The following is a 16,913-nucleotide window of genomic DNA, read 5'->3' as shown; positions in this document are numbered from 1 at the left end:
ATCGAACCGGTAAACGCAATGATGGCCGAAGCGGTAGGAACGCGTAACAGCTCGATGCGTGGTTCGCACATTCCCGGATGATCCGTTCGCGATCTTAATTCCTTTTGGTCGCGCATGCCAAGTACGCTTCCGCGTATTTCGTTTTCATACGTTGAGCAATGCCGTGGCACGTCCACGCCGGGCCACAGAGAAAACGTATATAACACCGTTGTTACGCTTTTTGCGCGCAAGCTTGACGAGCTTTGAACCAGTCGGAAGGAAAAGTAGCAGAAAACTTTAGCTGCAGCGTTGTAACGGCGGCGTCCAGACAAAAGAAAGGTTCCAAGGTGGAGGGAGATGGAAAGGAAAGAAAAGGAGCAGCAGCGAGAAACGAGCCCGGTAACTGTAACCACAAAGATCAGCTTCGCGGTAATTTTCCTCTAACAACCCGTTACTCCATCGTTCTGTGCTACGAGACGCTTTAAAAAGTCCTATTTTCCCATGACCGGCCGACTGATTGGTTATGTGTGCGTAATGTTGCGTTCACGTTAGAGATGCTGTTACAACCTTATCGATAAATATCGATAATATCGAAAAGTTATCTCGACGTATTAAGATAACTCGATATATTGATAATATCCTAACGATATCGATAACTGACTACGTGCACGCGTGGTAATTTCAAACGAGGCGTGTCCCTTGTTTGAAAACTTGTATTGTCAAGACGATATGATCTATATGATCTATATGATATGATTATCCAAATGTATATGATCGAATGACATAATGAAATACGAAAGAAGTTAAAAATTTCTCAAGCTTATTTTTAGTTTGCGGATTTTTATCCATTTGTGGGAAGTTTGAAGATATAAAAATGCATAGGATGCATATCATATGCAAAAGTATCCAAAGTGGAGTACTAATAATAACATTTAATACATAAAATAATTTTCTATCTGGATTCCATTTGTTTAATTGGTGGTATATTCACAAAAGTCTGAATGTACATAAATATTCGTAGTTTACTTATGATTGTCTTTTAAATATTTATGTATACTGCTAATAGATATAGCTATTCCAATTAACAAATTATTTCTCAAAAATAGGACAAATTCGTTTTAATGCGAGAATAAGGCAATTGTTACGGTATACCAACAATCACAATCAGACAAAAGGGGATAAGGGAGTAATAAATATATTATCTATATGTTACATTTTACTTTAGTCGATATAATTAACGATATTATCGATATCTTAATATGTATGTAGAAGTTATCGATAATGTATCGATAATTGTTAGCAGCATCTGTAGTTCATACTGAAGTTCGCAATCAGCTCGCAAACAGATTCTGAAGTTTGTTTGCCAGCAATGTGGTCACTTTCGTGAACAGCTTATAAACTTGCCAGCGACTACATATTCGCTCAAGAGTTCGCGAGATCATTATTAGAACGTGTGTAACATACGATGCAACACGTTATTAGCACGTTTGACCATTTTTCTTGTCAATTTGCAATTTATATTCGATCTGTGATTGGTGGTTGGTTATAAAATGAACATTACTGTGTTAGTTTCTATCAGAAATATATATTTCTTCGTTTGAAGACTTTTCTCTGTCAGTATATTTCTTCTGTTAGGATGTTCTCTTTTTCATCCGACGCTATATCTATATTATTGTGTATATAGCTGATACGGGCAAGAATTTTTGTTTATACACTCCTTTGACTCTGTGTAGAGCAAATTTATTTTTCACGCTTCGCAGATAAACTGAGTCGTTTCTGTTCAAGTCTAATCTTTTACTGTTCTACATTTTTTAAATCCTGAAGAAATTCTAGAATACTTACTAATATCTTTACTTCGCTGTACAATCAAATTTTCAAGTAAAAATCTAAACGAATATTATATATTGGATATATATATATATATATATATATATATATATTATATCTCAATTCACTTATTTCTAATTTCAATTTATATCTTGTACCTTATTTGATAAAGATAAAGATATGTATGATAAATATTTGAAATATATTCATTAAATAAATAATTAATTAATTGAATATATAATATTTGAAAAATATTCAGTAACCTAATCCAAACTACTGTAGTCATTGATGACTAAATGATATCAATTGAAAGTTACAATAATTTTATATATGGACATTGTAATAATTCTATAACCAATTATATTTTACTCATAAACTGTTCACAACTTGTAGCATCATGCTGCTGTTTCTGTTGCAAACAATTTTAGACAGTTAGATGCCGTTCAAGATACGTCTTGACAGTAAAGACTAGTTCAGACACGGCCATTAGTTTAGTCAAATAGCAAATTAAACCGAATTTACGCTGTTGATTCGTCGAAAAACGTCGCTTTCATCCTCGTTTAGTGAATAGAATTAAAGCGAACAGTGTAAATTCGGCTTTACCTGTTACTCAACTAAACAACTGTCTGAATCAGTCTTAATACGCGTGTATATGAGTTTCTACGCTTTGTGCGCCTACACGTGAAAACCTATACGTTCGCGTAATTACTCGACGGGCCTCGGCACGACTGCCCGACGAGTTAAAGGCTGGCTTTTAACGACTTGCCAGCACGTGCTCTCGACGACAGGCACTTTAATTCTTGCCGAAGACGAACTGGCCCTGATTGGCAAGAATTACACTTGTCGTCGTCTAAAGCGAATTAAAGTTTGTTTAAAGATCACGAAAGCGAGACTTATTAATGACGTGCACGGTACTTGCTGGTTGTTTCGTTGTGTTTGATCTCACCGATAGTCCTATTATGCATAGGGTCGAGTACAGGAATTCTTCTACCTGCCATCTACCCTTTAACCATGTACGCATTGCTGAGTTGCTTAGGTTTGCTCGGGTAATTGGCAAATTCCGATTGTAAAATATGCCTAGCTCTCTGCATTTGTTCCTACCATTTTGTAACTAGGAGTATTTGTTTGGTTCTGCTTGTTTGAGTGCATGCGAGTAACGCAATTTAGTATTGTGTAAATTCGAAATTGTGTAACGTGCCGATGTAATTTGATTTAAAGCCAAATGTTTCGGGGCCAGTGTTATGAATTCGTTGTACTAATAACTTTTTGACAAATTTACATAGGAGAAAGTAAAATGTTGATTGTACGCATACGTTTCGAGAGATAAATCTGTGCCACGAGAAGAACCAAAGATATATTTGTAGCGCAGAATGGAAACACGTTGCAAAGTAAAGATTATACAATATTTAGGTTTTCTTTTCGAAATTATACTACCTTTCAAAAAAGAAATATTTGATTTGACTATTAAACGGAATTTAGTATTTATATTGGAGATTTAAATAATTTCCTACTAATGTACTGAAAATAATATTGAATATTAAAAAGGAATTTACATCTTCAAGGATTCCGATTCTACATATACATACTTATACACGTGTGTACTAATACCGAAAGATTGAAACATATTTTCTTCGCAATGTTGATATACTTCATCTGTTTTAAATGACTTATTATTGCAGGCTTTTGTGTTATAAAAAGAAACTTTTATTTTCATTATTATTGTTTTTTAAAACACCCGTTAATAGATATAAGTTATTCCAAAAGAAGTTGGAACATTTTATATGACATGTTAAGACTTTTTAGATGTATTCTTTATCGGACGATAACATTGTTTGAATAGGTAATCTAATTGCTTTTCGTAATTTATCGGCAAACATCAGGGTACGTCAGGATCCATCATTCTTTATTACCTCCTAATTCTGAAAATGAACGAGTAAATATATAGCATATAACATTTCTCGCTTTCTTTTTATTTCCTTTTCTTCACAACAAGAAATTGGCATGATTTCTTTATATAACACATAATGATATTATAAACTTTGTAATAGCAACTGGTTGTATGACTTTATTCATGTTTTGGGATAGATAAATTTTCTTAATCAAAACCTTATTTTATTTTATTTTTTGCCTATAAAATTGAAAATTTTTTTTAATAAATTCCTTTAAATACTTATCTTATACTGAGAGAAAAATGTCTATCTAAAATAATATTCTTTGCTACAAATTTTGGGACTTCACGAAAAGCCAAAAGAGAATCGACAGTTTCGACACATAACATCGAATGTACATATGTATTTCGATGCAAAATGGTTTGCCACAAAAACCAGTGGGGTTTATCTAAAACAACTAAAATTCATTTAGTCGCTTTCTGCTATACACATTCCATTTCTCGGTTCTCTTAATACACTGTTTTGTTGCATTCGATTGTGTTTGCAATTTATGCAAACTGAAAACGGCGTTGCCGTAACGCAAGAATTATTGAGAAATTGTTTGTGAAGAAACAATTCTCTGTAAACTACACATGTGTCGAATATCATTAAAATCAATTTTTCACGAATGTTATTGTTCGAGCATTTTAGATTTGACTTTTCTTAATGAGTAATTTGATCTTCCTGGTTTAATGTATTATATTAAACACGAATCTGGCGGCATAACGCGTCTGACAGTAGAACAGCACATGTTCATCAGCAGATTGTATTTCTGTCCTGACAAGAACGAAATTGAGACTAGTTTCATTGGCAAGGATCTCTCGTTCAGCGCTTAATAACTGAATACGATTCGAATATAAGATCTTGGCACGTCGTTTCGTTCGACGATGACGTCACTTACTGATAGAGGACGTTTACTAAGTGTTGCAGGTAATACATTGATAATCACTTTATCGACGGTTTAAGCTTGATATATCTTTATCCTAATATCATCAAGAATAATGTACATATTAATGTGAAGTTCGAGTACCGTGAAATTTGTCCATTTTATCAAATTTTCTCTCGTGGTTTAGCCATGTTTTATTTTAATTGAACGATTAATAAGTATAGAAGATAATTGTTATTCATAACGCTAAGACTTTTTAATTCATGAATTATTTAAGCACTTTCTGGCACGTGATCGATGAAGTATGCAGGTTTCTTTCTTAGGGAAACTAGAACATGACCTAAGATAAATTCTTGAATTTTGCATAATAAATGAGCAAGCTTTCAACGCTGGAAGGTTCGTGACAAAGAACTCGTCATGCCTTCGAAATAGTCGATTCCCTCGATATGATTCATTGGTTCTACCCACTTCGCATTAGTATGACATTGAGATCGATAATAATTTACGTAATAGACTGGCTGTAATTTAGCTAACAATCTTCCCTCGCAGCCTGTACGCGTTAGTGATTTAAATCGTGTCTACCTTTGTCTGGTCGCATTTCGTATGCGAATACATACGTCTTAAGTGTTGCCAGCATTTTCTGGTTTCCTTTTTAGTTAACTAGTAAGAACGATCTTCTGTTATGTCGCTCGTTAGCACTTTACGACTAATCTCCTACATAAAGAAATTTCTATTTTTATATCTGCCCAGTTGCCTCGTTCCAACTCGCGTGGCAGTGTTAATGACATTCGCGTCCACTTAAATCTTTCGAAAGATACACAAACGTGTTCTCGAATGATTAAACTGTTAATCCAATAGTTTATTCCGTTGCGAAAGCGATGGGTACAATTTGCAGGTAAAACACGCTCTACTCGAACCTCGGCTCATTCGATTTTCTATGAAATCCTCCATTTTCTCGCGTGCACTCTCGACGCCCCACGTAGCTGCATTTTGTATCGACGTTCCATTCACTTTCAAATTTCCTTTTGAAAACCGCGGGTTGCTTTCATCTCTCGTAACCCCGGAGTAGCCTTCAATGCCTCGCGAAAAAACAGTTGTGACTCATAAATAGCTACGACTGGATTCGCCCGTTGAAATTTCTTCATTTGCATGTGCGTGGTAAAAGATTGAGGCCCGGACGTCGCCTGTGAAACTGTTATTCATACTTTGCCGTTTCTCAACAGCCTATTAAAAAATTGTCGTCGTAATTTATATTGCAAAACGACTGGTTTCATTATGGAAGTGGTTGCTTGGTAGCTGTAATTGTTTCGGGCTTTACGAAAACATCATCGTTTACAGTTGATATAAAAGAAATGCGTTGTTTAGTAATACGCATACATGTATATTAATGTGTTGACTGTCATGGTGACATTTCGACCGGCTAGACTTGCCGGGAAAGCTATTATTTTGTAGAAATACAAACAACTAATTACAACTCGTACATATCATATTATTTAATTAACGTTTATATGATATGTTTGAATATTATTTGTGTTATGTTTTGTGTATCGCATTTGCTTTGTCTTCTTCCTTTGATGTGATTTTGCTTACATTTTATGCCTATTATGACGTAATTAAAATAACGAATAAAAATTTATAAGTAAAGCAAACACTCAGAAGTGAGAGTACATTGTTACACAATACACATAAAATTAAAATTAAAAGATTTTTTATATTTGTGGTAATGAAATATCATCAAATATTTGTATAAAATACTAATGCTTCTTATTATACTTTATTAATACCTCAAGAATATTCGAAAAATTGAGTAGTATTTAAACTAATTTTTTATATTTAGTTCCGTGAAATTAATATACGATTAATATATAGAAGGAAGCAATGTCGGAATTTAATATAAATTTATTGATTTATTCATTATAACAGAAGGAAAAAACAATGTTTCCAAAAAATATTTGCATACCAGTGTATTATAACACATACTACAAATTAATTAAGTATAAATATTATCAAATTTCGTATTGTTTTGCAGTACTTTCATATAACTAAAATAACGATACTACGAAGATGAAATGTATAGAACTGAAAAAAATTGTTTCATTGTAAAATAAGGGTATATATATATATTTTCGGTAGCTGGTGTAAATGATATATGTAAATGTATGTATGGTACTAAATTAAGCGATAATAGTTACTTATAGACCCTGTGGATAAATTGTCATACTTACATTCACGTTAATTTGAAGATTATATGATAGTATTGAAAGTGATATTTTATATTTTTCCCTCATTATTAATCATTTTCTTTGAATTCGTTAAGCTGACTGAAATAGCGGGATTAATTAATTTAATGTTTATATGTATTGTTTAATTCGTATATCTCATTAAATTCTCTATTGAAGTTCGAGTATTTAGTTAAGAATACATATTTCATAAGAATCAAATATATTATAAAATCTTGTTATAAACATTTGGAAATTAGGATATTATGTATTACTTGAATGTTATTTTTCCATTTAAGAGGGAGAAAAGTACGTTTTACCGAAATTTATATTTCTTATCTAAATGAAAAGAATTGGAGTTGCAAAATATGAATAATTTATTGAATAGTTCTTACTTTTTTAAGCTGGAGTTAAGATAAGAAAACAAGAAAAACCTGTTATAGCAATACATTTGTCGTGGTTACTTCTAGAGTAAAATCGTACTTATAAGATATTCATATTTAGAAATATCTTTATCAATGCCTCAGATATCATACAGACTGCATACAGAAACAAAATTATTTGATTAACAAGTAGAAACTCTATCATTTATTCATTATGTCGTAATATTCCTTTAGAAAAGTGTTTCAGACGTATCAAGTATAATTTTCTACTTATATTCTCATAAAAAGTTGTAGTTTAATTGTGGAACCTTGTACCAAAGTAATCGTGATACAGTGAGCAAATAAGGTTATCCTGTAGTTTTTGTAACTTCTCATATTCTCGTACGATATCAAATATTCCATTTGCATTTCCCTGTAGGAAAACGTTGGCTTCCATATTTTTCCGTATTTTCTTTCCACTTTTTGGACGTGATAAATATTAAGAGAAAATATTGTAAGACACTGGTGAGGAATATTAGAGTTACAAAAGATAAAATTCCGCGTTGTATCGGCGGGCAGAAACGTGGCCAACGAAGAGAACGTTTGTTGTAGCCATGAAAGCGAGGACTAGCTTTAAAAGGAATCGTATATACTCCGGTTTTACATGCATCTTTTTTTCCACATTGAGTTTTATTATCGCGTTCTCTGAATTAAGAATTACACGTTCGGGAATCGTATAATTTTCAATGTTTGGTTATAGGGGGACGTTATTATCCCGAATGATACGAAATCCAGCGTTGAGAAATCCTCGTTCGTATTTTAAAACGTGCAAATTTTTAAAAATATTGAAAATGATAAGGTTCTATATCATTTTCTGCTCGCTTAAATGAGTCTTTATGTTTTAGCTTTTCTTAGCTGAACATTATTGATATATTCTCTGAATATGAGTTAAAGAAATGCGTTATATAAACATAGGTTATTTGAAGCTTCATTAAAAAATTGTAACCAATCCGCGAACATGTAATACTATCAAGCGTAGTGGTACCATGCAAAGGTTAACTCAAAGGAATTTGAGTTAATGTTTTTTAAATTTGTAAGCGTATATCCATTTAGTTTCATAATCAATTTAGGTTTTAACACTCTCTACTGATCTACGTTTCGTGCTGCAAACATATGAATATCTTACAGTTAATTTTATGAAAAGTAGTACGAAGACCGACGTAAATTACCATGTTTTTTAGCCCACTATTTCATGCTTAAATTTTTTAGGGAATATCTTATACGTATATATCTGAGCCAGTAGAAGTTCGTATTTCTACATTAATAATCGTCTAAAAGTTAGGCATCGTTGAAAAAGTAAATGCTGCAGAAAATTTTTTAGTTCGTTTCCTCGAATTCTTTTCGTTATACTGACTGCCTATGGTAGGAATAATATTTTGCAAGCGTAAAATATATTCTACAAGCGATTACAAGCAGCTAACGGTTTATTACAATAGTACGTAACGCTGCTCTTCATACGAAGTTCGAAGAGAAATATCGTGAAAAAAATTGCTAGCGTTTTTCTACAAATATCTGTTTTTACGGGTGAATTTGGTTTCGATATAATAGAGACATCCTGTGCAAAACATACGAAATAAATTGTTTTAATCTCAGTTACGTGTAACTAACGGTTTATCATAATTACATATAATTTCATCTAGTAAAAACACCATGAGCTGCGTGTACCAATTTTCTTGACATAAATTCGTATGGTGAATATTTCGAAACGGTTACTGTGTTATTACGGCCTTCGTTGTATCGATACACGTGACTTATCGATTTACCGATCACGAAATAAGTATGACAGTACCTACTCCCGGCGGACTTGTACCATATTTGAAATGGAGTTGAAATGGATTTAAAGTCGATGGAAAACATCGAGCTCAGTGTCATTCTATGTGATTTAAAAGAAATAAATATATATACATATAACACTTATACCATTTGAGACAAATAATTCATTTAGAATTTGTCCAGTAAAACTAAGTTTATTCAAGAATATTTTAAAGAATTTTCCTGATGTATATATATCTAGAAGTCTCCATAACTTCTTGTCCGTTTATGATAAAAGAGACTATAAATCATTATAAGTTTTTTACTTTTCCTGAAATCCAGCTGTTAATAATTTTAAAACCATAATCTTGAGTAAATAAAATAAAATTTCGGAAATATAGCTATATAGGCGTGTGACTGTCCAGTAGCGTAGTGTTATAGCGGATTAATGAAAAGTTAATTGAAGATTGTATAATTAAAAATGTTTTAAGTTAGAACATAAGTTTAACACAATAAAAATATAACATAATATTTTTTTTAACGAAGATAAAGACAATTTAGATAAAATCAGAAATTTTTAGAATCGATCATTCTTTTATGATCGATCATTCAACAAATGAAATAAAAACTTTCATTTTGTGAACACATAGGTACAGTGTTTTTAATAGCTATGTGTTTACATTCATAAATAAATAATTTACTGAAAGAGATGGAACCGTATACATAATTTTAACGTTAAACTGGAAAATACGAAGACCCATCATGATACAGGTGTAATGTTTAAGTTTTCTTCAAAGAATTTCAAAATTTACAACCGTGTGTAATGCATAAAAATATTGTTCCCGGAAGTATTGTAAGATAAACGAAACTCTAGAAGAGAATACTTTCCGTGACTACAAATGCGGGCATACATACTATGTATATCGAATGCATTTTTAAAAAGCAGCGCTGAGCCTTTTTTATATTCTCTCCGTCACCACTGTTTTAGTCTACATAGAGATTCTTTTAGAAAAACGACACTGAACATACAGAATGGTTTAAAAGCTTTTATACTTAAAATTTAAACGATTACATTTGAACTTCGTGTTTTGAAATTTTGTATAAACATTTTCTTTTAATTTCCATATGTATACACTATCAGCCATAAGTGTTAAAATTCTTGCTGATATTTAGTGTAAATTGAATGCTTTCCTCTGCTTGTATCTATTTTCTAGTTAGTTTATTATAATTATTTCACTGACATCATACGTACCTTGTTATGCAAAATATTAAATAAAATAAAATAAATGTAACGAGTGGATATTCCTATATTAAGTTATCTATATGCAGTTCTCTTCTTTGGTTGTCTTTAAGTAAATGATGCAACTTTATTCCTTGATAATTATTTACATTTAAATGAGGAAATAGAGTTACGCAAAATTAACTCCAGCGATGTTGGAATAGCAAAGTATGTACATACTTACATATTCTCCTGTCCCCTTTACAGTACCTTAATTTGAATTTGTTATTCGGAAATCTTTTCAAAGATGCAGAAATTTATTCATTTGACTAAACTAAAAAGTTTAATTAGGAAGGTTATTTGACAAAAAATAATGAAAAAAAATTAATCTTGATTTGACTCTTGAGTTTTTGTCCTTCAGTCACATTTCGGTTCAAACAAATAAAAAGATTTGTAACGTTTTAAGAGAAACACCTCAAAGAAAAAGAAAACGAGAAATCCCACGTATTCAGAGCCGTTCCTTTATATTTTTCTTGAACTTACTTTATTAAAAATACAGAAATGCGGTTAGTAGGTCGAAAGTAAGCCAAAGAACGTAACAGAATGAAAAAAAACAAGATTTACTATATTCTTACTCATTATTTCAAGCTGTGCAGAAATTTCATGGCTTCACATTCCACCTTGAACATTTAAGAAAAAGTTTAAATAATCGATGCATGGAAATAATCGATTATGTTAAGAGAGGGCAAAGGTCTCATTTATAATCAACGTATTAACCGCTGCATTCTTCGAAGCAAAATACGAGCATGGAAGAAGTGTGTGTAGTTGAACCGTAAAAGCCGGTCGGTCGTACGAGTAGCTCAGTTTCGTTTTAAAAGGCGCTTCGCAAAAGGGGCCGCACAGCTGTTCGTACGGCTCCTTCTCTCTTCTTTTTTCCCTATTTTGACGTATAAGGTCCGAAGCCAAGGTGGAGATTCGCGTATACGCAGGATATGGCTGCTTCAGAAGAGAGAGAAGGAGAGAGAGAGAGAGAGAGAGAGAGATTTAGTGAGTCGCCATCATCGTAACGACACGTTTGCTCGGTCGCCATATAGATAGCCAGGTGCAAAGGGTATCGCAGCTGCCATACACCGTCTGCTTACTGACTAACGAAACGGCGAAAAATCGATCCATCCTAGACCGGAATCGAGCTTTCGCCTAGCGTGTGTGCAGTCCACTGAGCGGCCAGAAAATCGATACACTAAATTACCCTTTAACCCATATGCAACGTCAATATCCTCCCTGATGTGACGCATACACGCATACACGAATTTCGTCAGTGGAAGAAATTGCCTGTTGGTGCTTGGAATAGAAATAAACACATTTTCACACATAAGTATATGCTTGATAATCAGTTAATTAAAGATGTTCATCTTTTTAAATTTCATTACATTTTTCAATTTTTTCCACCCTGTTATTTTTCTCGAGGACTCGAGATTTAAATATTTGCTTTTAGTATTCAATAGATTTATATTTTATTAGTCTTGGTGCATTTTACACTTTTCATGAATAAAGTATTTGAAAATTCGAGAAGAAGATATCTGAAGGCATATGAAGTGATACATGAAGAAGAATTGAGAAACAGTAGATTTGAAAATCGCTTGAATTATTAGTGATGCAAAAAAAGAAGACGTTACTACAGACTATATTATTAATTAAAAGACGTTTACTATAGTCTGAATTACTGTTTATGCTGTCATTTGGAAAATGTTGGCAGAGTCAATATGAATCTAGTTTCTGATATCATACGGTTCTATGTAATATAAAAAATAAATCAAAATTGGAACAGAGAGTAGAATTTTGCAATATACCAGCGTTTGTTATCAAATAAAAATGAATTTCACAAAACAAATATTATTACACACTAATACACACTGATAATATTAAGAATTAGTATGCGACATACAATCATCACTCGTTAAGACAGATTTATTTTATTAATTGTGCAATGCTAAATTAGCAATACAGTACATCATTCCACAATACAACAAATATATTTTCTCTAAATTACATACATATATGGTATTTGAAATATTAAAATTTGCCATTTGTCAATTAATAATTAACGATTAGTTGTTAATAGTATAAAAACAATTGTACAATAAATTAATTGTAAATTTTCAAGCACTCGATACATTCCTTTCTTAGCTCATAAAGAATTGTCAACCTTCGCGTAATTGAAAGTTTCTTTATTTGAAATGGAATGTTGACGTTGCATCCTTGCAAGTTAGTTCTCTCATATGTTGCCTCAGCTCAATGTTCCCCATGGGTCACAGGCTTAAAATTAATGAAACATAAATATAAATTCCTCTTTACATCAAACGAACGTATTCTTCGAATATTTGGATTTTTTTGAAAGGTTAATGTGAATGGACAAAAGTTAATACCGGCGAATTAAATTCTATATTCACTAATATTGAATATAATATTCACTAATGAATTGCAAATATTAAAAGGAAATTGCTAGTTGCTACATTATTATTTTTGCTTTGGTCAGGGTTACATGTTTCTATAAACAAAAAATTGTTCTAGCGACCCAATTACTTCTTTCTTTCGATGCCTTTCTTTTCTTTAGTGACACGATGATGTATAACATCGGTGTAATTATCGATCTTATCGTGGAATTCAAATGAACGTTGAGAGCTTCGCGAAAGGTTATCGTAGTCGGATCGAAAGATAATACGCTCGAATTAGCTTAAAAAGCAAGTGAATACGTGCAATCTGGTATTGAACGTTTCATTCACTGACATGAAAACAGCTTGATGTTCTAATACAATGTAACCATGTTTACGATGGATCGTGTGATCGTTTGTGTAGCCACTAATTTCACGTTATCGACCTTCACCTCCTTTCGAAACGAGTATACGACACGTTTGTCTCCTTCAAAACAAAGGACAATAAACGCAATACAAATTTTCATCCGGCGTCAGATAGAATTAATTAGGTTAGTGGGAGAAATTCGAATAAACGGAGTTTCTTTTATATGTATCTCTTTTTTGTTCATTATACATGTATACTACCGTTTATAAGTATTAGGACAACTGTTGGTTTCATGTAAAATAAATCGATGATAAATAATCTAAATTATCAAGGAAACAATCAATTTGTCAGATTCAATATATATATGTATAGCGGAAATTTGTTAAAACTATTTGCCAAACATAGTAAAATATAATAATTACGTGTTAGTCTTCTAACATAAATTCTATTGCAAAAATTTGAGTTGCATTGAACACGAAACTTTCAAAAGTATACCTAAAATTTAAAAGTGTGTTGCAAAATCATTTATGGTATGCATACAACCGAATTACAGCAAATACAATACTAATATGAATGTTAATAATATGATGTCATCAAAATAATAGATAGATGTAAAGAAAAGAGAAAAGCATATAATTCTATTATATATATCAAGTTTATGAAAACACTATTCTAGTATTAAATATGGATTCTTTATAGTCTAACGTGATAATATCCTAATAACTTTTTAACTTTGAAGTTTTCGTAAATGTGTATCAAGCTTTTTGAATCTATGGCTCCTTTATACTTTTTCCAATTTTTATAATTTTCGAGGATATCAGAGTTATGTTCGTTATGATGTAAGTTCGTACTTATCGAAAAAGAAGTTGAAATTGTTTTTTAATGAGTTTTATATCTATATTGGGTAGAAACTTAAAAAGTATCAACTTCGTATATTCAAACAGCCATCAAGTAAGTATTAAGATCAAGGCTTTAATTAATTGAACGTTTATTATGAATATATGAAGCTTTATATTATAATGATTCATGATAAATTTTCTAATTATACATAAATAAAAATATCATTCTCGAATAAGTATTTGGACGTAAGAAACTGCTTCTCCGCAGCTAAAATACGTCTTGCGTAAATTAGGTTTTTAGTAGGAAATCTAACAAGCTTTTAAGCGCATAAGTTTGAAGAATAAACTCATGAAAAATGCAAAAATATCAAATTAAATGTAAAAATTACAAAGTTTGTAATAAAATAATTTATCCGCATCAAGTATTTAACTGATCGAAATAAGAACAACAGAAAAAAACCTATTATTTGGTAGGTATTTCGTAAATGATCAAAATATATAGTACCATATTATATTTGCACCATAATTAGTTGGGATAGTCGGACAGATGGTGGTTTTATAATTCTAAATGCCACTCACTCGATAGTGAGCTCATTAATCTCTAATGACTAACGAACACTGAAGCGTTAATTGGTATTATACGCGTTTGATTGGTGCCCTATTAAGCATTCGGTTTATCATTTTGATCTTTTTGCTTCAGAACATTAAGCGCCGATATCAAGGGAACAAGTAAATCTCACGACTTTAGAGTTCACATGAGGATAATACAAATTTCATCGTCCGCCGTGCAGAGAATGGCTGCATTCAAGATATTCTCCCGTAAATTTTCCATCGGGGATAGTTTCAGACGATATATTTTTAGTTCCACAGAGAATTAGTTTATTAAATAATGATTAAGTTCAGAAGGGACTATAAAAGTTCGATGGAATATTCTAGGAGATTATTATGAAAATTCCCGTTGTCTACATTTCGCAAATTTATTAATACCTTTTGTTGGTTTCTATTGTTAAATTTATTTATTGCGATATTTAAGAACTTAATTTTTCTCTGTTTAATAATAGAAATGCTAACATTTTACAATTAATAAAAGACAAAAATATATAAATATTGCTGTAGAATGTGTAATAAATTGTCATAACATAATTAATCATTCCAGATTTCTAGCGGATGTTCTTGAGAAACAATCATAATCACAGCTTCCTCTATAATTCTTGCATACATATTATCCGACAAAATGTTTATCAATTATTCGAGCTAAATGTATCTATCTTTATAAACATTATATGACTTGAAAACACAAATCTTAAGAATTATTTAATGTTAATTTTGCAGTATATAAATTTTGAACTTAAAAATATGTTACGTGATATACTAGAAAATTGTTTTGGTCTTGTTTGGTATTATAAAAATTCCTGTAACTGAAAATATTGTATTTTTAAAACAGAAAGACAATTTGAAAATAATCAATTGCATTCACGAAATTCAAGAGTATTCTTCTCTGCTCATTCTGTTTATAGGTCTGCATTCAGAGCGATTCGAAACGTAATATGAAAATAGTATTATATAACATCAAACTGATAGTTCGCTTTGTCGGAGAATGACTCATGGTGGGGATGAAACTTCTATTTCTTTAGTAAATCTTTATTTCAAATTCATATCGCGAAACATGCTTGTTTTATCGCGTATCGTTTACGCGGCATTATTAATAATCGTATAAAATTAGACATTATGCAAGCACGTATGTTTCAAATATGTTGTTTAATTTAATTTCTTTTTTAATTTATTTGTCAAATTTTATCGTTTTACGTATTAACCACTTCTTACAGCATTTTATGGATTTTTTGCCATTAAATTTTTTTCTCAGTTTCCAAGTTTAATGATAAACGAACATTTATTGTATACGTCATATTTTATATATTTTTATGTTATTTTTTATATTATCCTTTTTGATTTATAAAGCACATATTTTCGTTGTTATGTATAGGAAAGAATTATTATTAATATTTCTCTCATACGATCAGAAACATAGTGTACAACATTAAATTGAGACACATAGATATATATTATATGTACAGTTCAAATAGAATTAAATGTTAGTGAATGACAGTATTATAGATAGACAATTAAACTTTACTATACTCTTAGAAAGTAATAGTTCCTTCAATGAAACTTTGCTATAAAAATGCCGCCATGTAACTTTTTACTACAAAATTGAGATCATATTAAGAGAATAGTAAATTACAACTTTATGAGAGTTATAGGAGCTTGTGGGAAAGGGAAACACCTTTAGCTTGCTGATATTGTAGATAGCTTTTAAACTGAGAAGTAAATCTTTTTATTAAAGCTGCAATTTATTGTTTACGTTCTATTTTTCATTCTATTATATTATGTAATAAGATCGTTCGTCTTGCAGTGTTACATTATTAAGAAATAATGAAAAGACGTCGCTTATAACAAGAAGCATGGATAAATATTGCTTGTAACTTAATAACCTAATGTCAACGATGAAATAAAGCTAAATATTATAAATGTTTAGTAAAAAAATTGTTTGTTACTGCAGATATATAGCTCAGATTACAAATTTCTTTTATGACACAGCAAAAATTATTACATTGTCGTTCTGACTACTCATAATTGAGATTATTTGCTATACTATTAACGTTGAAACATCAATTGTTTTAATATTTGTGATATTTTGCTCACAAGCAGGTAATCGTTTATTCTTGTTATTCTTACTTTATTGTATTGGACATTTTTGATAAAATATTCTTACTGGAACACGTTTTGATAAAAGAACGAGATACTTTGGAAACATAAGCTAAATAATTTAGTTAAGCGTTAATCCACTTAAGGAAGTTGAAGTCAATTAAATGGATCTTATTTAGGAGTAACGATATTGGACGCTTCTTCAAATAAATGCGAATGACCTTATTACACAAGCAAATTAAAATAAATTCTGAACTTAATACAAAGATGATTCATGCCTGCAACAGATGGATACTCGATCATGATCAAGCTGTAGGCAGGAAGGTTTTGTTTTGCC

At 31.2% G+C, this 16,913-nt stretch overlaps 1 protein-coding gene across 8 annotated transcripts in view; it reads left to right on the top strand.

The window, feature by feature from the left end:
- LOC117207298 (rap1 GTPase-activating protein 1) overlaps positions 1–16,913 on the top strand; it is a 251,108-nt gene that overhangs the window by 172,557 nt on the left and 61,638 nt on the right. Inside the window, exon 1 of one of the 8 annotated variants that reach the window (XM_033447359.1) lies at positions 243–378. The exons of 6 other annotated variants lie outside the window; for them this stretch is intronic. In XM_033447359.1, coding sequence (XP_033303250.1) covers positions 337–378 — 42 coding nt within the window. In that variant the 5' untranslated portion in view covers positions 243–336. Of the gene's footprint in view, positions 1–242; positions 409–16,913 lie in introns of those variants that run through there. One more of the 8 variants, XM_033447357.1, reaches the window with a different exon arrangement.

This window comes from Bombus bifarius, unplaced genomic scaffold (assembly GCF_011952205.1).
Source record: "Bombus bifarius isolate JDL3187 unplaced genomic scaffold, Bbif_JDL3187 scf7180000008026, whole genome shotgun sequence".
Lineage (NCBI taxonomy): Eukaryota > Metazoa > Arthropoda > Insecta > Hymenoptera > Apidae > Bombus > Bombus bifarius.
This window is presented reverse-complemented; position numbering and strand designations above follow the sequence as displayed.